This window comes from Pseudorca crassidens, chromosome 16 (assembly GCF_039906515.1).
Source record: "Pseudorca crassidens isolate mPseCra1 chromosome 16, mPseCra1.hap1, whole genome shotgun sequence".
NCBI classification, from domain to species: domain Eukaryota; kingdom Metazoa; phylum Chordata; class Mammalia; order Artiodactyla; family Delphinidae; genus Pseudorca; species Pseudorca crassidens.
Window position 1 is genome coordinate 29,959,514 of NC_090311.1, and position 24,313 is coordinate 29,983,826.

At 52.7% G+C, this 24,313-nt stretch overlaps 1 protein-coding gene across 5 annotated transcripts in view; it reads left to right on the top strand.

The window, feature by feature from the left end:
* Positions 1–24,313, top strand: part of CRTAC1 (cartilage acidic protein 1) — a 132,344-nt gene that overhangs the window by 69,621 nt on the left and 38,410 nt on the right. For all 5 annotated transcript variants that reach the window (XM_067709769.1, XM_067709768.1, XM_067709766.1 and 2 more), the window contains exons 3-4: positions 10,549–10,745; positions 22,898–23,034. In XM_067709769.1, coding sequence (XP_067565870.1) covers positions 10,549–10,745; positions 22,898–23,034 — 334 coding nt within the window. The remainder of the gene's footprint in view (positions 1–10,548; positions 10,746–22,897; positions 23,035–24,313) is intronic.

Here is a 24,313-nt window from a genome sequence, read left to right on the forward strand (position 1 = left end):
TTGGAGCTCACAGTCTTCTATGCTCAAGGCTACAGAGGTAATAATCATAATAATTCATTCTTTCAAAAGTATTTATCGAGTTCCCGTTACGTGTCAGGTACTAAGTGTAGATGGGAGAAGACAGACTGACTAACTCGGGTTTATTGAGCATTTGCTCCACACTCAGCACTGTGTTGACTACTTTACAGGCTTTATCTTCATCCTTGGCACAACCCATGGCACAGGAGCTGGTATCAGGAAGCTGAGGCCTGGACCAGCTGGATGACTGGCTCAAGGATGCCCACACAGCTGGAGAGTTGCAAGCAGGGACGTGCCCTCGGGCAGTCTGGCTTGTGGTCCAAGCTTCTCATTACGGAGCTGTACTGCCTCTCAGCCTTTCTGTTCTAACTTCAGGTCCAGTGTGCTTTCTGCTGTCCCGTGTTGCCCACACAGAGCCCACCTCACTCCCAAGAGAAGATGCTCCCACTGCCTTTTCCCAGCCATTCCAAAGGGCTGGAGGCAGGCAGTCCCCGTTCTGGATTCAAAACTCCAAATGCCTGCCCTCACCTGCCCCCACCCTGAGCCAGCCCAACCTGTACTCCACCTCTGCCTGTGCCTCTCCCCAGGCCAGCTCCTGGCACCCTGTCCCGGCCTCCCTGCTGTGATCGCTCCACTGCTGAGATGCTGCTCTCATGAGCATTGGTCCTAGTCAAAGGCTGTCAACCGTAGGCTCCAGCTCCTGGCTCTCAGGATGGACATGTGACTGAAACGGGGCTAATCAGGGCCCTTTCCTGGGGTTTTTCACATCGGAACTGAGGAAAGCAAGCCTGTCCACTCCGTGCTAAGGCTGAGGTGTGAGGCTGAGAGTGTATACAGGTCAGGCCTCGTGAAGAAGGGTGGTGTGAGACGATGAGGCCAACAGAGAAGAGGGGAGAAGCCAGGGGAGAGGAAGTCCTGACGACCTCCTGGTCAGAACCCTGGCTCCAGGCACCCCAAGGCCTCTCTGTTCCCCTGCTCTTCTGGCAGGTTGGACACCTGAACCAGTACTTTCTTCAATTAGTTTCAGGTGGAGTGTTTGCCACTTGCAACCAAAGAGTCCTGATTCACCCAGCCTCCATCTGTCACCTGAATCCCTCCTTTGATAGTGTATGCAATTCCTGCCTCCCTGTCTTCCTCTTTTCTTGAGATAAACATGCCTTGAGGGATGGAGTCATGGTCTTCTTCATCATCATCAACCATCAACATGAACACCATGACTGAGGACCCGTCTTTTCCTGGCATCGTCCTAGGTATGGAGGGGCTAGAGCTGCAAACAGTAGCCTCTGCCTTCTGGTTGCCTCCATGTTCATCAAAATATAAGAAATTCCAAGGGCACAGAGCACGTGCTGAGCACAGATCTTTTTTAGAACAGGGCATAAATCAATCAGTCTGCGTGGAATTTTTACAGAACAGAGACACTCATCACTGCAGATTATTCTGACCTTTCGGTGCCAAACATCCCTTTCTTGAAAAACCATCCATCCCTTAGGACAAAAGGTTTTTATCCTTCATCTTAAAGTAACCTTCTTATTCTTTGCACTGCATTTGTGGGGTCTTTTCCACCCTGGTTAGCTCCTAGTTCAGGATCAAGTGTTTTTGTTTGTTTGTTTGTTTTCTGGGATGCCCTTTCCAGACTTATCCAATTCACTCCCCTGTAAGATCTCCAGCCCCAGATTTCTCATCATGGCTAGAAACCTCCCATTAACAGTCTCCTTTCCTTTAAACTAACGCCTGGCCTCTGGCTATGTCCCCTTCTAGGATACAGTCTGTGAGTCTCCTGTTGGAATGCCTTCCCATATGTTTTCTGGTCCTATTTAACTTCAATGGCTTTCAAAGAATTAAATGCGTAAAAAGGAAAAAGGAGCATTACACACAGTTCCAAAGAAATGATCCATGTTCAAGGTTACGCTTTCAAAATGGGAAACAGATGTGGCTAGAAAGGAAAGAAGAATTCAAAGGAGGAGTAGAAAAATAGGGGTTTCTGGAATCCTTGTATTTCTCATTACCCTTCCACCCTTATGCTCTGCACAGACCCTCAAGATATTCTGAGATCCATGTGTCAACCCAACAGATCCAGGCCTCCCTTGTGTAGACCTGCCTACTGTGAATCAAAAGGCTATCTTAGGGCTTCCCTGGTGGCGCAGTGGTTGAGAGTCCGCCTGCTGATGCAGGGGACGCAGGTTCGTGCCCCAGTCCGGGAAGATCCCACATGCCGCAGAGCGGCTGGACCTGTGAGCCATGGCCGCTGAGCCTGTGCGTCCGGAGCCTGTGCTCCGCAGCGGGAGAGGCCACAACAGTGAGAGGCCTGCGTACTGTGCAAAAAAAAAAAAAGGCTATCTTAGAGAATTCTACTGATTACTGAGTAATGTTTTTTCCTATTTTCCAGAGATAAATTCTTCTTCCCCTTAGGTCTGAAATGATAGGTCATCGTTGTCTACTTTCTTGTCCAAAAATGTAGCTAGTTAAAAACAAGTTATCCTTTCTCACAGTTCTTTGAGTCGGGAATTTGGGCAGGGTCAGCTGGCAGGGGTGGAGGGGTGCTCTGCTCCATGTGACATCAGCTGGTGTCACTCACTCAGCTGCACTGTGTCGTCAGCTTGGCTGGGCTGGAAGGCCCACGAAGTCTTTGCTCATTTATCTGATGCCTCGGTGTTCTTCCACATGGCCTCTCCCTGGGGCTAGATTGGGCTTCCTCAGAGCATGGTGGTCTCAAGGTGGCCGAACTTCTTACATGGTGACTGGCTTCCCCCAGAGACAACGTGGGAGCTGGTAGGCCTCTTTAAGGCTAGGCCCAGAACTGGCCCACGTTCTGCCAACCGAGTCAAGTCACAAAGCCAGCCCTGAGTCAAGGGAGGCGAAATGGATTCCACCTCTTCATGGGTGGAGTAACACGTCCATACAAAGAGGAAAGAAAAGGATGACAGCCATCTCTGGATATCAGCTACCGTATCCCTATAACCACTTCACTCAGAGAGCACGTGCTCATTTCTTAACCTTAGATAAACCCCATGTATAGAGCACTGTTCTCATCTTACTTAATTCTTCTCAGTCTCTTTTTTTCCCTGCAGATTATTTTACCTCACAATCTCTATTCTAAGACCTAACACCTTTCTTCCCTTCAACTTATACTCTCTCTAAATACTTGTTTCAGAAAACTGTGTGTTCCCAAGTACTGAGCTCAAATTAATTTTTACTAAAGCTTATTTTAATTTTGTGTTCTGTTATGATAACGATGACTTAGAACCTGTAATATACCCATAATATAAGGCTGACAAGCCTTTAAAATCGTTTTCTGTGAAGAACCAAATGGTAAATATTCTCAACTTTTGGGCCATACAGTCTGTGTTGCAATTACTTAGCTCTGTTGTACAGGAAAAACAGCCACAGAAAACATGTAAATGAATGAGCAGGTCTGTGTTCCAATAAAACTTTATTTACAAATATAAGCAGCAGGCCAGACTTGGCCCAAAGGTCTTGATTTTGCTGATCCCTGCTTTAGACTAAGGGATCAGTTTGTCTTTCAATATATATTTTGTCTAATGATTAGCTGTTTGACTTTCAGAAAGTCACTCTTCTCTGAAATTCACTTCTTCATCTATAAAATAAGGGTATTGAAATAACCAAGAATAAAATAGCCCCTTACGCCTGTAGTCCTGAAAATGCCACACATCTTTAAAACCCTTTGAAGGAAATGCCCAGAAAGGCCATAAGATGAGTTGTTTCTCTATGATAATATCTCAGAGCTCTGTTGATATTTCCACGACTTTGTATCTTTCCAGGGATCTCTCTCTTTTTCTCTCTGGGTCTGTGTATCCTCCCTTCTGTGTGTCCCAGTGTCTTTACAGGCCAATCTCTTTATCTGTGTTTACAGTGTTTTTCTCTCTATGCTCAGGGCTTCATTGCCCCTCGGTTTCCATTTTTCTGTATTCTCGTGTGTCTCTCTCTTGCATTCGGATTTATACGTGCATCTGTCTCGTCTCCCTGCATCTCTCCCCTGATTATAATGTTGAATAGCTATATATTTTTCATTATTTTCCTTTTTAATGAAAAAAGTTCCCTATTCTTAGTTTTCAAAGTAGTATATTTTTCAAATTTCAGCCAAGTTTCTATTTATGTACAGTGAAATATCATGTGTAAACTACGTAGCACAGTATCTAATATATAGTAGGTACCCAATAATCATTACATCCCTTCATCTGGCTTCCCCTTTATGTAACTGCCTAAATGATTTTTTTTCATGTAGGTCAACAGTTCTCAACAGAGAGAAAGGCTGGTCCTCTGTCTTTATCTATAATACCTTGTTACTCTCTCTCACCTTTACTCAGGACACCAGCTCCTGGCCTCCTCCTGGTGTCGTTACCATGTTTGTACATAACTTGAGGACTAATGTAAGCAGAGGATCAAAGACCAAGCAAGAGACTGGTGGCTCAGTTGACTTTGCTCGGCCACCCAGTGATGATCTGGTACCTCCCAGAGGCTCCTTCTATTTCGTTCGCTCTGCAAGTATTTATTGAGTGCTTGTTACGCCCTAGGTGATGGGGAGACAGAAGTGAACACAGCAGACACAGTCCCTGCCCTCCTGAAGCTTATAGTTTCCTGGGAGAAATGGGCAATACATAGGTAACCAAACCAGAGTAGGACAGAGGAGGCCGTGACTGGAATACGGAGGAGGAGAAGGTCTCTCCGAGATGCCTTTCAAGGTGAGATCTAAAGGATGAGATGAAGCCGGCCCAGGAGAGAGGTGGAGGGAGGGTGCTCTGGTCAGAGGGCTGGGACCTGCCTGCTGGACCTTTAGGAGCTGAAAGGGAGGTGGTGTGGTGTTATGCGGTCAGCAAGGCAGGAAGCAAAGCGAATATGCTCCCAGGACAGGCGTGATAAAAGGTCTGGGTTTCATTCCAACATAATGGGAAACCACCACAGGGTTTTAGGCAGGAGAATGGCTGATCTGATTTATGTGTTAAAAAGATGACTCTGGCTATGCCGTGGGGGATTTCAACTGGTGGGGGAAGTGGGGAAGCAGAGAAAGGAGGCTCTCCAGAGATGGTGGCAGTGGAGGGGGAAAGAAGAGAAAGGATTTGAAATATTTTAAGAGGTAGAAATGACGGGATTGACTGATGAATTAGATGTGAAGTCAAGGAAGTGGGAGAACCAAGGCTGACACCAGCTTTCTGGCTTTGGTATTTGGATGCCCATTGCAGGGAGGAGCGATCAATAGTTCCATTTTGGTCACATTCCATCGGAGATGACTGTGGCGCATGCAGGGGGAGATGTCAGGTAGGCAGTCGGATATATGAGTCTGAGGTTGGACTGGGGATTTGGGTTGGAGGTATAAATTTGGGAGTTGTCAGTCATGGGGTTGGATATTATCCCCTAGTGAAAGGGGACGGAGAGAGGAGAAGGGGCTCCTGGACCGGGCTTGGGGACTCCAACATTAAGAGGCAGAGAGAGGAGGGAGTGCCTACAAAGAGGAAAAGGAGGGGGAACCAGAGAGAAAGAAGGAAAACCAGAGGAGGACGGCATCCTCAGAGCCAAGAGAGCAGAGTGTTATAAGAGGCAAGTGGCCGAGAGCCCAGGCCACTGTGCCAGATACAGCTGAGGGTCCCCAGGAGATGGGACAGAAAGGGCATCCCTATTTGTGGCCTCATGAAAGCCACCAATGGCCATAACAAGGGCAGCTTTGCTGGAGTTGGGGGGGGGGGTGGAATGTGGATAGCAGGTGGGGTAAATTGTCGGTAAGAAAATGGAGAGCACTTGTAAAGACATCTCTTTGAGTTTAGTGACAAAGGGGAATGAAGAAATATTCCAGCAGAAGATGAGAGGTCACAGGTGGGATGTTTGGGGATGAGAAATGTTAGTGTGTGTTTGGAAACTCGAAGTGATCACTATAGAGAGTGAGAGCTTGTTCCTCGGCTTTTTTTTTAAGTAACGATGAGAACTTATAATTGTGTAACCTCTTCACAGTTTACCAAGTGTTATCATAACACACACTGTCTCTTATCCTCACAGAGTTATAGTAGAGGAAGCTGAAGCTTAGAGGAATTAAGTGACAGGCTCAAGGTCAGAGCCAGGAAGTGGCAGGCCCAGGACCCCACGCCCTGGCTGCTCTTCTTGGCCTGACCCCAAGGCCCCTCCCTGTCGACAGTGGACCAGCGTGAAAACTGGGCGGCACTCACACGAGGATGGGTTGTGCCCCGCTGGTGTCTCGCAAGCAGATTTTTAAATTTCCACTGAGCCAATCACTTGTGCCTGCTGGCCCAGCCTTTGATATTATGAAGTCGCAGCTGCTTTTCGAGAACACAGGACCCTGTCCCACTTCCTAAGCCTGTTTTTTTTTTTTTTTTTGCGGTACACGGGCCTCTCACTGTTGTGGCCTCTCCCGCTGCGGAGCACAGGCTCCGGATGCGCAGGCTCAGCGGCCATGGCTCACGGGCCCAGCCGCTCCGCGGCACGTGGGATCCTCCCGTACCAGGGCACGAACCCGCGTCCCCTGCATCGGCAGGCGGACTCTCAACCACTGCGCCACCAGGGAAGCCCCCTAAGCCTGTTTAATTGAGCTTCAAAGCCTCCTGAATTTCTAGAAGTGCCCAACAATCTCGGGCGGTGTCAGAGAGAGGAAACATGAAATCCCACGTCCTTCACATCCATCTTCCCCGACTGGTGGGAACTGCAGACCCAGAAGGACCGTGGTGGGACTGTGGCTGACCTCTGAACATCAGTCTCCACACCTGTAAAATCCTAGGATCGTCATGAGGATGAAGTGAAGTAGTGGGTGTGAAGTACTCAGAAGGGTGCTTGGCGCATGGTGACTGCTCTGCGAATGCCACCCGTGATTATTTTCCTTTATTGCTCACTCACTCACTTTTATGACAGACACTTGCTGGGCATCTTCTCCCTGCCAACTATGGCTCTAGGCACAGCAAACACAGAGCTGTATCCACATGCTTCCTCGGCTCAAGAAGCATATGTTTTAATGAGGGGAAGTGATGTTGGAACACAAACAACTCTGCCTCGTGGTAATAAGCAAGGTGCAAAACGCTGTGGGTGTCCAGGGAAGAGAAGATCACATGTAGCCCAGGCAGCTGGGGCAGGCTTCGTGTGAGGAGCGTAGGGCGGGGTGGGATGGAACCAACTGGAGCGTCAGCCCCATGCAGAAGAGGGGGAGGGGATAAGGCTGGCTGTCCTGGGGGGAGATTGTGAGAGGCTTGGATATCAGTGCAGCAGACCCAGCCAGGTGGGTGGGGGGAAGGGGTGGCAGCTCCGTGCCCCACCTCTCAGCCTTGCACCCCGTGTTGCTGGGACCCCTACCTAGGAGCCCTTGGTCTGGCTTTGTGTCTGTAGTCCCTTGGGGGGGGGCGGGTGGTGGGACGCAAGGGGACAGAGTGTCAGGATTCATCCCAGGCTGCCATGTAGGCTTGGGAGGACTCTGCGGCACGTGCTCACTCTGTAACAGATGGAGGATTTGAGCCAGCCTAGTACCCCGACCCCTCTACACCTTAGGGAGTACACTGGAACTAGCACCCCCAAGTCCTTCAAACAAGAGATGGTCCAGGGCCATCCACTCCCCCAGGGCCACCACCATGGGAGCAGGGACCTTGTGTGCACGCCCATCACCCCCCATTCAGGGTGAAAGGACTGCCCTCCAATAAGTGCAGAGGCCATGGCCTCTCCCCCCACTGGGGGTGGTAAAGACATTCTCCTTGGGGGAGACCCAAGGGACGGGGTGCGAGGAGGGGTGTCAGTGCTGGACTTCATGTGGAGGCTCCTCAGCCGTAGCCTGGGGGGGCCACGCCCGCTCTGTCCGTCTCCCGCGGTGGGTTAGACGCAAGGCACTATTGTTTCAAGAGCATTAGACTAAGAAGTGCTCTCACACGGCTTCTAGGCCAGTGGCTCTGGAATCCCTTGTTTAAACAACATTTTATGGAACGTGACGCATAAAATAAAATGCATCGACATAGAAATGCTCTGGATGAAGCTGAGAGGAGAGGGCAGAAGCCCGTCCCCAAGACCGCGTTTGTCCACACACTTTGTGACCCTCTGATTTAGCCCAGCTCTCGTTTTGCAGAAGAGAAACTCAGAACCTAGATTGGGGAACTGACCAGCCTAAGGTCACAAAACTAACCTCTGGAAGAGTCAAGACCTGCAGAGAAGCAAATGAAATCAAGGCTGAGAAAGTGTTTTATAAACTGTAAAGTGCGATAGAAATGTAGGGTCATTATCTCCACTTCATGTGAAGTTCTTGGGCATTGCCCATGTCGCTGCTTTGAGAGAGGCCACCAGAAAAAAAAAAATGCAGAGGACAAAGAGTGTTGGCATCATAGGCAGTGTGGAAAGAGCACAGGGTTGGACCTGAAGACAGTTAGAAGCCTAGTGCTGCCGTGTACGAGCTGTGTAACCTAGGACCTGCCATGTACGAGATGTGTAACCTCACTTTGCCTCTCTGACCCTCTGTTTCCTTTTCTAGAAAAATGCCTTCTCTACCTTCTTTCTGGGATTACTAGGGCTCAGGTGAGGCAACGCATGGGAAAGTGCTTTTAGCAAGGCCTAGCGCCGCAGAACTGTACTATCTTGTGAGGAGCAGTAATGGTAGTAAACAGAAGACCTGGAGGCTTTGAGGCTTGGTGTTTAGCACCCACGAGGCACTTCCTGCCCCTGGGGGCTGGAGCCAGCTGCTGACGGTGCTGGAACCCAAGTGTTCCATCTCTGCCGCCTAGACACGTCCCATAGATCATGCCGCACTCTCAATGCACAGCCCTCAGACGCTCTTTGTCAAGGTGTCTGAGGCGCAACCTCCCGTTACCGAGTGCTGACTCAGCCCCCAGTAAGCTCCGTCTCCCCTTCCGCACACTGTGGCTGCCAGAAGGCGCGTGGCCAGTCACTCAGCATCCCCCAGACTTCACTGGCTCTGCATCTTGGTGACAAAGGGCTAAATTGGTTCTGTTTCAGGAAAGCAAGAAGTGATTTCTCTCAAAGACCTTGGAGAGTTCTTTCCTCCCTCCCCACAGTGTTTTCGGCTGGGGACCGTCCAGAGGCTGGCAGCTGAACTTCACTCGGGATGTACACGCTCAGGTTCAAACAAAGGCAGTAGCCCGGGGACTAATGGATGGGGGGTGGCCAGGTTCCTTTGGAGAGCCTGACAGGTGTTCCAGGAGGAGGGAGGAGTCCAGACATTCCTGGCTGTGCTGCCTGGGGTGACCTTGGACACACCACTTTCTCCACATGGGAAGGCAATGGGAAGAAATCGACCACGGGACACCTAAGCCCTTATGACTCAGACATGGGGTCTGAGGATCCACTCATTCAATCAGTCAGCAAGGATTTACTGAGCACCTATTGTGTGCCAGGCATTGTGCTAGGTCCTCGGGGACAAAACAGACAAAAAGTTCTGCCCTTGTGGAGCTGACATTCTAGCAGGACCAGACAGAGAAGGAAGAGCTAAATGGGAAGCTAGAGACCGGTCAACCGGTGGTAAAAAGCCGTGGGAAAGAGAGCATGGGTGAGGGGCAAGGGTACGGGGTGACAGTGGTTGCAGGTTTCAGGAATGTGGGCAGGAAGGCCTCTCAGAGAAGGGAAGATTGCGTGAGGGCCTGAAGGACATGAAGGAGGGAGACAGCCATGTGGGTACCTGGAGGAAAAGTATCCTGGGTGGAGGGAACAGCAAGTGCGAATCCCTGAGGCAAGAGCAAGCATCAGGGAGGTCGCGTGGTTGCAGGAGAGTCAGACGAAGAGAGGTGAGGACTGAGGAGGTCTGTAGTGTTTTCCTTCCAGTGCCTCGGACAAAGCGATCCAGCAGGTCCACCTGATGGCTTTAGATGCATTTGTAATCTCCTGTCTGGGATGCCAGTTTCATCCTACTGTTTAAATGCTGGGACTTTCTGTCAAGAGAGAGTCATTCCAGACCTCAATGACAAAGCCTTCTGTGCTTCCAGAATTCACTCCAGGTCCCTTGGGTTAGCAGAGAGGGCCTGGGTTTGAATTCCAGCACCCGATGCTTACTAGCTGCGTTACCTTGAGAAGGGCACTCAACCTCTCTGAGCCTCACTTTCCCTGATGAAGTTCATCAGTTGCCTCACCTGCAAAATGGGTTAATAATGCAGACTCCATGCCTACCTCACTTGATTGTTGTTAAATTTAAATTAATGAGATCATAAATATGAAAGTGCCTTTTACATTGAAATGAGCAAGATAAATGTCAGGGGGTTTATTTCAGCAAAGCCTATGGTAAGGGGCTTATCACTGACTGCCCACTCCCCTCCACCACCCTGCTCCTTGTTTGCATCCCACGTGGGACCTGCTGACTCTCACTTTGCTTCGGTCCACATCTGATTCAGGGACACTTGTCAAATACCCGGGGACCCCAAGGCAAGGCTGCCAAGGGTTCCCCAGGAATACAGCAGTTCCCCAGGAACGTTCCGGGGCTGATTTGTCCCCACATAGACCTGTCCGGGAAGACTCTGAGCCCACTGCTCTGGTCGGATAGAGCCAGGTGGGCCCAGCTCCTCCCCGCAACGTCCCTCCCCCTTCCTCCTCCAGGTACAATGGCCCCAACCTGGTTCTGAAGTACGACCGGGCCCAGAAGCGGCTGGTGAACATCGCGGTGGACGAGCGCAGCTCCCCCTACTACGCGCTGCGGGACCGGCAGGGCAACGCCATCGGGGTCACAGCCTGCGACATCGACGGGGATGGCCGTGAGGAGATCTACTTCCTCAACACCAATAATGCCTTCTCCGGTAAGGGCTGGGGGCCTTGGGCCTCCCCTGGCCCCCACCTTCTTCCTCCCGGCACTAGGTTACTGTCCCCGGCTTCCCCAGGACCTCACTCCATCCCAACAGAGACAGCCCCAGGAGGCTCCGTTCTTCTCTTACACATGAAGCTGTTTCTCACCTCCCAGCCCCTGGAGAGGGAGGCCTTGAGCAGAAGACCTGTCCCCTCCCTCGGACTTTACGTCCTCCTCACCTCCCGTTCCGAGCGGCAGCCCGGTCCTCCTAACTGACCCCTCCTCCCTTCTCCCCGACTCGGTGGCTCAGCCACTCAGCGCTTCTCACTCCCGTAGCTCGCAGACGACTCCCTGGCATAGCCCTCCGTGCTGCTTCTAGGGAACTTTCTAAAATGCTTTGAAATCCTTCAAAGGCCCCCATAGCTTTCAGCTGAGCTCATTTTTTCACCCCACATTCCTGCAGAGCACCTACAGCATGCCAGACCAGAGGCGGTAGGTGCTGGGGGTACAACTTGGTGGAAGACAGATCTGGGGCCTGTCCTGGCCCAGAGTGCCATCCCAGTCACTTTGGCTCTTGTGTAAATGAGGGTTCTGACTCAGCAGGCCTGGCTAGGCCCTGAGATCCTGCATTGCTAACATGCTCTCAGGCTATGATGCTGCTGCTTGTCTAGGGACCACACTTTGATTGTGAGGTCCTACACACCAAGGAATGGCTGAGAGAAACTGATACCCAGAGGCTACATAAGAGTAACGACAACAACTAATACTGAAGTAGCACCTACTGTGTGCCGGGCCAGGACCTGAGCACTTTGTATTCATCATCTCATTTAAGTCTCACAATAGCTCAATTAGGTGGGTACTGGTGTGGCCCACTTTATAGTTGAGGAAACTGAGGCACAGTGAGGTCATATGACTTGCCCAAGGCCACACAACTTGTAAGTCCCAGGATTCAAACCCAAGTGTTGGACTCCAGATCCATCCTTTTCATCAACACACTCTGTGGCCTTACTCAATCCGACGCCCTCGGGGCCTAGTGGAGAGCCAGGCTCATGGTTGGTGCTCAGTGTTTCATGAGTTGGGGGACTGTGTTCTTGGGGCTGCAGGTGGAAGTCTACTCCCTTGGGGCCATAACATCTGCAGGGAAGTCCCAGGCCATGGCTTCCTCCTGAAGGATGCAGGGCCCAGTGCCCCTTTGGGGCCAGGTTGGACATGCACTGCACTCTTCCAGATGGCAGCAGCCTTTCGGGTTGGTCTGAACAACACCTTGTGGTTCAGACCTGTGAATTCACCATTCAGGACCCTCCCAACCTCCTGGAGGCAGGTGACCGCCTGGCTATGGGGACCACCTTCCCTGCTCCCATAGAGACACACACACACACACACACACACACACACACACACACACACACACACACACACACACACACACACACACACACACACACACACACACACACTGGCTTTACCCTGGGCCCATAATGCTGCCCCTGCTGGTTGCTGAGCCCAAGCCAGGATCCAGCCCCAGACTGCCCCTGCTGTTGAGCCCTGCCATGTGCATGAATGGCGAGGGAAGGGGTTGGGGCTGGTGCCAGGGGCAGGGGCAGGCGGAGCTGACTGGCTCACAGCCAGCTTTGTGCAGCCGAGAAACAATGAGCCACAGCCCCAAGTGGTGTTTTATGGGTTTTCATCTCATCTTGCCACCAAGTGAGGCCTGAGAGATAGTAATTATCCCTACACAAATATCAGGACATGATTACCCAGCTGGATTTACTGCCCTCTCTCCAGCCAAGCCAAGATTGGATTAGGACACAATTAATTGATGGGCTGATCAACCTTTAATGTGGGGCAAGGTCAGGAGGGGAACAGCAGCAAGGGACGGCTGTGGAAGGAGTGAGTGCCCAGGAAGATGCTGGAGGGACGCAGAAATGGGGAGAACTGTGGAAGGAGGTGTTTAACGTGGGCTCAGCAGGCACTGTGCCAGAGGAAGGGGACAGACTCTTCTACTCACTGAGTGCGGAGCACCGGGGCTGGGACCCGAACGTCAGGTGTCTTGAAGCGGCTGCCCTCCCACGCTCTTAGAGCATTTCATCGGGAATCCTCGAGCAGCGGTGCTCAGCCCAGGCTGCACACTAGGATCTCCTGAGGAGCTTTAACGTGCCCAGTTCCCAAGGAGCATCCCAGTCCAGTCCAATCTGAACCTCTGGGGGCGGGACCCAGTTATCAGATTGGAAAGCTTTCCAGGTGATTCCCTCGTGCAGTCGAGGTTGACAGCAATACCCCAGAGTCATGTTGGTTCCGTGCTCAGCCTCACCATCACCCCATTTACTCACTAATGTGTTCACTCATTGAGTAAGTATTTACTGAGCACCTACCGTATGCCAGGCACTGTTCTAGGCACTGATGATGCCCCAGTGAATGTAACAGACAAAAATCCTGCCCTGTCTTTCCAGTGCAGTCTTATATTTCTCTAGGAATCTGACTCCACTCTCCTAGCCACTAAGTTCCTCAAGGGCAAAGTCCATGTATTGGTTATTTTGTGCCTCCCTCTGGCCCAGCCAGAACTTGAACATCCTAAGAGTACAATTAAAACTTGATAAATAAATCCGGAAGAACAGGCACAAGCATTTGGCCTGAGAGAAGGTTTAACAACAGAGGGAAGACAAGAAGAGGCAGGCAAATGGAGCCCCCAGGAAGGTTCCTCTGGGAGAGGCTGGCGCTCGGCCCCCAGAGCTGGGGTAAGGGTGACACTGCCCCCCAGCCTCGGCCCCAGGCGTGCACCTCCCAGTGACCGTCTGTGGGTTTGAGGGATGTCTGTGGGTTTGAGTTAATCTTTCAGTTGAGTGATTCGATTGATTCATCGACAGTGGGTGGGGTGTGGAGCCATTTGTGTCAGGTCAGCACTTCCCTGGGTCCAGCTGGCATGACGCTCAGCCATTGCCACCCTGCCCACAATGAGGAACTGGCGATCCTCTCCAGGAGCCCCAGCCAGCCCACACCTGCCCATGGCTTATGACTGGGGGCTGCTTTAGCCTGTGCCCAAGCGTTGGAGAGACCTCTGGAAGGACGGACCCACCCTGTCCCTCAGCCAGCTTTTAGGATGTCAGCACTGGGGTCCTGCGTCCTGGCAGTGTCCCGTGGGAGTCAGTCTGTACAAACCTGGGACGTGCCCCTCACCTAATGGGTGACCTTGGGCAAGATGCTTGACCTCTCTCGGTCTCAACCCCTTCACCTGTATGTAGTACAGGAAAATCATATCAACTTCATAAGTTCAACTCCCTCCTGTAGCCCCACAGACTGTATCCAAAGTCTTTACCGTCACCCACCACACCCCTCCGGCTGTGAGCCAGTCGCCCTTCTGGCTCCGTTTCCTCCACTCTTCCTCTTGCTCGCCGCTTTCCTACCCGAGGCCTTTGACTTGCTGTTCCCTCCGCCTAAAATGCTTTTCCCACCGTTGTTCTCAAGGCTCACTCCTTCCCTTCATTCAGGCCCTTTCTCAGATGAGGTCTTCCCTGAAAGCCTTAAGACTGTACCCTATCACTCCCTACCCCCTTAACTTGCTTTATTTCTCTTCAGAGCACTTACTGCTGTCTGAAAATATGTTATATATTTGTTTGTTGTTCATCTCTTCTACTCTTCTGCTAAACACCATGGGGACAGAAACTTTGTCTTGTTTTCTGTTGTATCTCTAGGACCAAAGAAATACTTATGTCACTTAGTAAACATTTTTTTAAATTTTTATTTATTTATTTATTTTGGCTGTGTTGGGTCTTCGTTGCTGCGCACGGGCTTTCTCTAGTTGCAGCGAGCGGGGGCTTCGTTGCGGTGCGTGGGCTTCTCATTGCGGTGGCTTCTCTTATTGCGGAGCATAGGCTCTAGGCACGCGGGCTTCAGTAGTTGTGGCACGCGGGCTCAGTAGTTGTGGCTCGCGGGCTCAGTAGTTGTGGCTCACAGGCTTAGTTGCTACGCGACATGTGGGATCTTCCCCGACCAGGGCTTGAACCCATGTCCCCTGCATTGGCAGGCGGAGTCTTAACCACTGCACCACCAGGGAAGCCCATAAACATTTAATATATATATTTGAATGAACAGCTGAGATAATGAATGAAAAGTACTTATTATGGTGTCTAGGACCTAATCCATGCTGTCTAAGCTACGGCTGTCATAATTCTGTGGCTTGAAGAAAGGCAGAGACTTTAGAAACGTCCTGGATGGAGGGGCCACAGGCCTCCCTCCTGGCCGCCTGAAGAGAGAGACTCTTGGAGCAGAAAGAGAAAAGGACCATCATGTAAATAAGACACCACACAGATGAGGGTATCAGGTAGGCACAGCTCAAGGGTTAAGAACTGGAAAGTAGTAAGAGGGAGGGAACAGAGGAAGACCGACCACAATCCCAAGAGGCCTGGAGCAGGAAAGCAGCGTACAGCTTAACTGACCTGGAAGAGTACTAGCCAATGTGTTTCAGGCAACACTACTCTGTAAAAAACCAGGTAGGGGTGTGTGCAGGACAGACGGACAAGAGGCCCGCTCCAACACCCCCTCCACATCCAGGAGCCCAAGACCTGCTGCAGCTCCTGCCCAGAGCCCATCCCTCAGAGTTCCTGTGCTGGCTACTCCAGCTGCTGCTTGGCGTGGCCCTGAGCTCTCCTGCCCGCGTGACCTGGCCTGGGGTAGCAGGAGTGTGGTGCTGAATGGGTCACTGTGGACTGTGGGCCCCACACCCTACCTTATTTATTAACTCATTCAGTTCAGCAGGATGGTCACTGACGCTCCGCCATCTTCAATCTACATATACCTCCCTCCCTTTCTACACAAATAGTAGCACGCTCTGTTCACAGTACTGCCCCTTACTTTTTTGTTTAACAATCAGCTTTGGACAGTATTTCACAGCAGCACACAGAGAGCTTTCTCATTCTTTTTATGGCTGTATAGTACTCCGTTGTATAGATTTGCCATTTGTTGAATTGGCCTCTGTTGACGAATAGTTAGATTGCTTGCAAACAGTGCCACCGAATGAATAAGCTTGTACAACATGCCATTCTCCACAATTCCAGGTGTATCTGTAAGGTAAGTTCATAGAAATGGAATTGCTGCATCGAAGGAATATACAGGGGTCGTTTTGATAGGCATGGCATGTCCTTCAAAGGGACAGTCCTAATTACACCCCTATCAGCCCTGATACCAGTGAGCCTTTCCCACCCCAATAGTGTCACCAATACATGTCATCATTTTTTAAAATATTTGCTAATCTAATAGGAAAAAAATTGGGATCTAAGTGTAGTTTTAATTTTTCTTAAAATGAGCGAGGCTGAACATATTTCTTTATATTTGAGTCTCTTTTTTCTATTGATTATCAGCCTTCTTCGTACTGATTTGTAACACCTCTTTATAAATTAGGGAAACCAGCCCTCTGTCTGTCATGCAAGTTGCATAGTTTCCTCTTGTCTGTCATTTTTCTTTTGTCTTCGCTCGTGGTGGGTTTTGCAGTGCAGAACATTTTTCCTTTTATGAGCTTGGATTTATGACTCTTTTCTCGGATGGCGTCTGAGCTCCATATTATACGTAGGCCTTCGGCAGGGCTTTTGTAACCGCTCAGAGAGGAGGCTTCAGTCACTGTGCCAGGGAGAAGAACGGAAATCGGGGGCGCCTTGCACTTCCAGGCTCTTCTGCCCCCCACAGCAAATGAGTCTGCCTTGAGAGAGCACCCACTGTCCACAGCTCTTCACTCAGGCCCAGTCCTGCTGCACCCAGATGCTCTACACCTCGCTTCTCAAAGCAGCTTTCGCAGCCCAGCCCTGGCAACAGCTGGAAGCTCATAAATTTGCAGAATCTCAGGCCCCACCCCAGACTGACTAGACCAGAATCTGCATTTTACCAGGATGGCCAGGACTTCCTGTGCCTGGTAAAGCCTGACATGCACTAACCCTGAGGCTCCACCCTCTTTTCCTAGGATCCTCTAAGCCCTAAAATGGATCCTAGGGTCCCTGATCTCCAGCCATGTTTCCCTTGGACACAAGGCCCAGATTTTCGGCTCCCCCAGCATGATCCCATTTGGGGAGACGAGCGCATGAACTGCTCAGGCTCCCCGCCCCCATCCCCACTGTGCCTCATTCCCACGTGGCCCCAGAAGAAGCAAGGATGGGATGAGGCTGTCAAAGCAGCATCATAAAGAGCATGGAGGGCTTCCCTGGTGGCGCAGTGGTTGAGAGTCCGCCTGCCGATGCAGGGGACGCGGGTTCGTGCCCCGGTCTGGGAAGATCCCACATGCCGCAGAGCGGCTGGGCCCGTGAGCCATGGCCGCTGAGCCTGCGCGTCCGGAGCCTGTGCTCCGCAACGGGAGAGGCCACAACAGTGAGAGGCCCGCGTACCGCGAAAAAAAAAAAAAAAAAAAAAGAGCATGGAGCCCTGAAATCCATTTCCTCGGTCCTAACAAAAAATGCGGTTCCTCGGGAGCCAGGACTGCCCTCCACCAGCCCCCGCCCAGCTATTTATTTACTTATTTTTAGTGTCTGCTGCGCAGCAAAGTGAATCAGTTATACATATACATATATCCCCTCTTTTTTAGACTGTCTTCCCATTTAGGTCACCACAGAGCATTGAGTAGAGTTCCCTCTGCTATATAGTGTGTTCTCATTAGTTATCTATTTTATACATAGTAGTGTATATATGTCAATCCCAATCTCCCAGTTCATCCCACACACACCCTTCCCCCTTTGGTAACCATAAGTTTGTTCTCTACATCTGTGTCTCTATTTCTGCTTTGCAAATAAGTTCATCTGTGCCATTTTTCCAGATTCCACATATAAGCGATATTATATGATATTTGTCTCTTTCTGACTTACTTCACTCTGTATGACAATCTCTAGGTCCATCCATGTCTCTGCAAATGGCATTATTTCATTCCTTTTTATGGCTGAGTAATATTCCATTGTGTATATGTACTACATCTTCTTTATCCATTCCTCTGTCTATGGACTAGGTTGCTTCCATGTCCTGGCTTTTGTAACTAGAGCTGCAGTGAACATCAGAGTGCATGCATCCTTTCGAATTATGGTTTTGTCTGGATATATGCCCAGGAGTGGGATTGCTAGGTCATATGGTAGCTCTATTTTTAGTTTTGTAAGCAATCTCCATACTGTTCTCCATAATCTGCCCAGCTCTTTAATATGTGGTGAGGGGCTTTGCAGTCAGACCCTAGTTGGAGGCTCGGCATTGCCACTTAACAACAGCTGTGCATTAGGTAAACGGTTCAATCCTCTGAGCCCAATTTCTCTCTGTAAAACAAAGAATCTGTCTTCCTGATACGACTGTGGAGAGGACCAACTGAGCTAATGTGGGTGATGCACTCGGCAGAGGTTCATCGGATTTCTCTCTTCTCCCTGGGGTGGAAGAAGAAAGATTGAGAAGGAAGAAAGACTGGTCTTTCCCTTCCGCCCCAGCTCCAGCCTCACTGCTCTGCAACCTGCCATCCCTCATGGCCAGCGAGCCCTTGGGCATGCCTTCTCGGCGACCTTATGATCCCCTCAAAGGCCAAGCTCCTGCTTCCACCCTCGGCTGGCCCAGTGTCCCTGCTTCCATCACTAACCCCGCACTGTGGACTGGCTCTGATCCGCCAGACCGAGCCACGCCCTCCCGCCCCTCCTTCTCCAGCCTCCTGCACCCAGAGCTTCTTCCCCACTTTCCCTGTAGCATCACCCGGGATCGTGCCTGAGCTACTCCAGAAGCAGCCTCCCCACTTCATTTTCCCCACTGTTAGCCCACACCTCACTCCACTGCCAGGTGAATCTTCAGGAAACACTGTCTTCCCCAGATCAGAAACCACCCATGGCTCCTTCACCCTCAGTGCTGGATTAGTGGCTATCTCCTGGCCTGCCCTGCTGTTCCTCCTGCACCTGCACAAACCCTCCCCTCTAGGCAAACTCAGTGTCCCCTCTGTGCCTTTGCCGATGCTTCCCCACCTGGCCTTAGCACCGCCCCTCCTCTCTGCCTAACGGGCAGTGGAGTGAGTGCTCAGAAGCACAGGCTTTGGAGTCAGAAAGACCTGGGTTTGACTCTGTCTCCACCACCCACTGGCTCTTGGGCAACTGAAACTCTCTGCCCCTCAATTTCTCCATCTGTGAAATGGGGCTACACCACTTTTCAAGGTGCCTGAGGGGTTTAGGCAAGATGATGATTGTAAAAAAACAAGAAGAAGTGCTTCACGCAGAGCCTGGTTATCCTAAGTGCTCTGCACGCTGGAGCCGTGCTGTTGTTACTCTGATGCTTTGGTTCAGGTGCCTCCTCTGTCACGAAGCCCTCCCTGATCACTGTGGCCTGATTTCACAGCATCTCCGTGGTGTACTGTCCTGTTGTCTCTGCGGGGCTCTGCTAGTTGGGGGATCATAGGCAAGTCCCCTTGCCTCTTGTGCCTCAGGTCCTTCATCTGTAAATTGGTCCTGAAAATAGTACCTACCTTGTGGGCTTGTGGCGAGGGTTAGTGAGTGAATGTGTGTGAAGCGCCTGGCACGTAGAAAGCTCCGTATGTGAAGTAGTATTAGTTTTACCGCAGTCCCATGGCATCGCCTCTGCCTATCCCTCCTGTCATCAAATGAACTATTAGTGCCCTGAGTGAGGGACTGAGACTCCTACTTCCATGAGGCCTCCCCCAGCACCCAGCAGGGAGTGGTGGGCCCCTGAGCCTCCTCCACTTGGCCTTCTCAACTGGCCACCTGGCGACAACTGCTGGTTCCACTGAGCTCTGAGACCTTCAATGCTCCCTTAATGCCAACAGGCCAAAGTCTGGGTGGGAATGGAAGTCCTCAGATGTGCCTCTCAGAGGGGCCGTGACCTCCAGAGCCCCCTACCCTGCCCTTGAATGCCCTGTTTCTCCCAGGCCTCCGGGCTGTAGGAGTCACCCCCAGGGACTCGGGAGAGCCCCTCTCTCCTACAACTAACAGCCTCTCTTCTTCCCGAGCTGCTGCCCCCGACTCAGTGAGGGGCCCCGGGGCAGAGTGCAGCTACAAGGAGCCAGAAGGTGAGATTACACGCTGACAGGGGCCAGGGGCCAATGCTGGGTGTTTATTGCCAGTGCCATCGACCCACACAGCTCACTGTTTATCTGTCTTCCTGACACACCTAATTACCCAGGTTGCAGCTGCCAGAGCGTTTGCTCTTCCTAAATCACAGGCTCCCATCCCTCCTGTCGCCCAGGCCTCCAGGCCTCTGCCTGCAGAAGGGCTGCCATTGATTTTGCCGTTCCCGTTTATGATCTACAAGGCTGTGCATCACTGCTGCACATTCTACCTTAGTTTAGTCTTCTGGGCGTCCCTGGTCAGCTCAGAAGTCAGGAGGCTGGAAGGGGGCAAGAGGCTAACAGTACGTGGCGCCCTAACCCCTCTGGCCACAAAGCCCAGAACGTGGCCCGAAGTCAACACCCCCGCGCAGCAGTTTGCTAAGAACAAGGCTAGTTCTGCCGGATGCTGACAGGTGAGCTGCAAAAAGGGGTTCCATGGCCGAGTGTGTTTGGGAAAGGCTGGCTCACGTCAAATTAAGCCCGTGATTTATTGCAGGACTTTTCAAAGTTTCGATAGACTGATGTCCACTGAGAATCTCCAAGGGTGGATGGAAGGTGGTCTTTCCTGAACGCAGACGCTCATGAAATCTTTTCTCCAGGCAGCTGGCAGAGACCAGGGTTCCACAAAGCACACTTTAGGAAATGCTGGGAAATGTGGGCAGGGGGAATTGGGGGTGATGAGGCAAAGAGAGGGGTATAGAGTCACCCTGGGCTCGTTTTTTCCTCTTGTCTAGCTGAGGCAGGAACTCGGCGGCTTGAGAAATTTCTCCCGCTGAATGCAGAGGTGCCCATCAGAGCTCTGCAGAGCCCCAGCTGCCCGCAGCTGCCTTCTCACCTAGGCTAAGCTTTGGTAGAGTTTAACCTCAGGATTTCAGGTGGGACTAGACGAGCTGGAGGTACTGTCTAAAGAGGCCCTGGTTTGACAGAGAAGGGCAAGGGTTGCTCGCTGTTGTGAAAGCTGGGCACCCGGAAGCCTGCAGTGCCGTCCTCGGAGGCCCCCAGGCATCAGAAGGCGATGACAAGGCTGCCACTGCCTCGGGAACAGGCATGAGGATGGCAGTCTCAGTCCACAGTCCCTTTTCCGCAGTCCTGAAATCCAGAACGCTCTGAAAGCCTCAAGTGCTTTTTTTAAGTTCGTGGGAAAGTGAATTGATAGCAAAACCTGTCCTGAGCTGACGTGAGCTATTTATGGGCCATATTTATCCCACCTAGTGTGACTATTTGTATATTTCACTGCAGAAATATTAATGTGTTTAATTACAGGGTGCTGCCCCGGTCCCTGATGGGGCTGTTATGTAATAAACGGTGTATGCACTGTGTTACCTTTCTGACACGTGAAAGGAAAAATATCTCAATCTCTAGACACATCTGGTCCCCGGGGATTGCGACGAGGGCCCGGGAGCCGGGGTGGCACAGAGCGGCCAGAGGACAGTCCCCGCGTGCCGACCCGGGGCCCCAGAGTTTTCCCCTGCGGTTCCCACAGCGATGCTGGGAGGGAGGAGGCACAGCCGTCACCCCCAACTCTCAGATGAGGAAACCGAGGCTGTGGAGAGGATAAGGAACCGGCCAAGGCCCCGAGCAAACAGGAGTCAGAGCTGGACACAGGCTCAGGCCCTCTGAGCCGGCACCTGCGCTTCTGTCCAGATCAGGCTGCTCAGCGGCGCCCGTGGGCCACCCTCCCAAGCCAGGCAGCTCTGTGCAGACCCCAGCTGCGGCTCCTCAGCCCAAGCCCCACCCCATAGACGCCGGCAGGACCCCTGGATCTGCCTTCCGCTCTGCTGGGAAAGGGCCTTCCCCTCCTCCTCTGCGCCGCCAGGAGGGCCAGGCAGAGTGGCACAGCTCTGCCCCCGTGCCAGCTCCCTGGAGTCCGGGGAGCATCCCGAAGGCCAGCTTCAGGCCCCGCAGACGATACGCCAGCCCCTGAGTGTCCCCGGGGTCTTAGGAGGTGCCTGTGTGAGGCCACTCGGAGAGCACACCCTTGGTCCTCTCCCAGGCAGAGCCACCTGAGGAGCCTCCTGTGCACAGCCCTCACCGCACACACTCACACTCATCCACTCACTCTCACACTCATTCTTACACTCGATCTCACACTCACACTCATTTTTACTCACATTCTCACTCTCACCCACCCACTCACTCCTGTGCATTCCCACACACTCACTTTCACACACTTATCCTCACACTCACTCTCCCCACACTCACTCTCACCGCACCCCTGCAGTGCAGAGCTGAGGTCCCGGAAGCACCTCACAGGGTCCCCCTGTCTATGAACGGGAATAATCGACCTCCAACCCCTTGGGGGATGGGCGGCGCCGTGCTAACTCTTTCAGGTGCATTATCTCGTTTACCCCTTGAATTAAGCTGGAATGCAGCTGTTATTGTCCCCATTTCCAGATAAGGACACTGAGGCTCAGACTTGCCGGAAGTCAACAACTAGAGCCCAGAAGTAGGATCTCGGTAGAACCCAGCCTGAGACTCAGTCCTGTTTACTCTGAACCCCGAGTTCCTGACCACCGCGTCACCTGCTCCCCTCAGGCTGCGCCCATTGCCTCTCCACAAACCCTCACCCCATCGACCCCACTGCCAGCCAGTTTTCCTGGAGTGTTGGTGACACACCTGTCAGAGCTCAACTTCCAGCCCCTTCCTCGATTTGGACTTAGAGACCCACCCGCCAGCCCGGACCGTTTCTTCTGAGACCCAAGTCAGGTCCTGTGGTTCAGCAGAGAATGTGGGCGGCAGCTCCTGGAGGAAGAGACGTCCTTGGTTGAGCTTGGGCGTGAAACACTGGCAATCCCAGCGTCGTGCTCGTGGTGCGGCAGGAGCGCAGTGCGGGCCGCGGGATCCCGGGCCAGCTCAGGCCCCAAGACCCCGTGCTGAGGGCCAGCTCAGCGCCCAGGAGTGGGCACACGGCCTCCCAAGTTCCTGAGGGCTGGGCCGGCCATTTTCACAAGCCTCAGAGTCTCTTCTCTCAACTGAGAATCCCTGCGCGTCCCCAGGAGGGGGGTCGCAGCTGCCTAAGCGCTCACCGCGCCGCAGGCGACCCGTTCACCTGTGGCCCCAACCCCTGCGGTAGGTGCCGCACCGGCCACCAGCCCTCCCTTCCCTCCTCTCTCCAGGGGTGGCCACGTACACGGACAAGTTGTTCAAGTTCCGCGATAACCGCTGGGAAGACATCCTGAGTGACGAGGTCAACGTGGCCCGCGGCGTGGCCAGCCTCTTTGCCGGGCGCTCTGTGGCCTGCGTGGACAGGAGGGTGAGTCCAGGGGTACATGGGGGCCTGGGGAGAAGGGGGGCACACAGCGATGTGTCGGCCAGGAGGGGAGGCCCAGGCAGACGTCCCCGGACAGAGCCTGGCTCCCGAGGGCAGAGCAAGGCCGCTCGCTCCCACAGGGCCTTACACGTAGTAGGTGCTAACATACTTTCACATCCTTTCTCCCCCTGAGGCCTTTCCAGCAACCAGGGGCTGTCACCGTTGTGTCCACTGGACACAGGAGGGCACTGAGCCCCAGCTTGGAGCAGGAACCTGTCTGAGGACCCGAAACAGATCGGTGGTGTGGCTCGGACATGAACCAGAATCTCTCAGCTCTGGCCCTTGCGCTCATTCATTCGTTTATTCAGCTCTTATTCATGAAGTGCCTACCACGTGGCAGGCACTGCACCATCAGGCCCCCTCCCCATAAGTATTTATGGGGCAAATGAAGGCACAAGCCAAGCGGCTCGCGGGTGGGTGAGTGGAGGGTTGCCTGAATGACAAGTACTTTAGTTAACCCACAGCTCCATCAATCCTTTCCCGCCCGGCTGGTCCACCCGGCACACAGGTGCTCAACTCGGAGTGCGGGGTAGAAAGGCCGAGAGGCGAGGGCAGGAGCAGCTGCAGCCATCTGCCCTGTGGGGCGTCCACCCCCCACCCCGGGCGTGCGTCCCGGCCAACCAGCCAGAGCCAGAGCGTGGAGTGGAGGTGATTTATCCCGCCTGTCACCTGCTTCCCTGCCGCCCCCTCCCTGGCTTTACGAAACAGTCCTCACTAAGTCAGGGACCCAGCTGCTGCCCAGCTTCCATGGGAGCATCTCTGGCCCCCGTTCTGGGGACAGGCACAAGGGGGCCAACTCTTTCGGGACTGAGATGGGGACTGATGTGGCACTGAGGGGACTGGGCATTCAGCGTGATCTTCACAGCGGGGGCCTCCAGGCCTTGGGAGAAGGCAGGTGCCAGGTATAACTACTTATTGCTTATCAAGCTGGTGCCGGGAAGAGCACCAGGCCGGGCTGTGAAGCCACACTTGGCCCTGCCTGGTGGGAGGAAACCGGGAGGCGGCTCAGCGAGCCGCCCCGGGGACTGGGGGTTCTGGGGGGCTCCAGGCCTGGCCGCGCTGCTGCCAGGCCTCTTCCCGTGTCTCCTCCTGGCTTCCTGTCTCACCCCTTCAGGACCAGGGCTGCCACGCTCGGCTAAGGCAGGAATCTTCTCAGCACTGGTGGGAGGGCCTGAAGGTTAATCACAGAGACTCGCTGTGTCCTAACAAGGTCATCTGAACA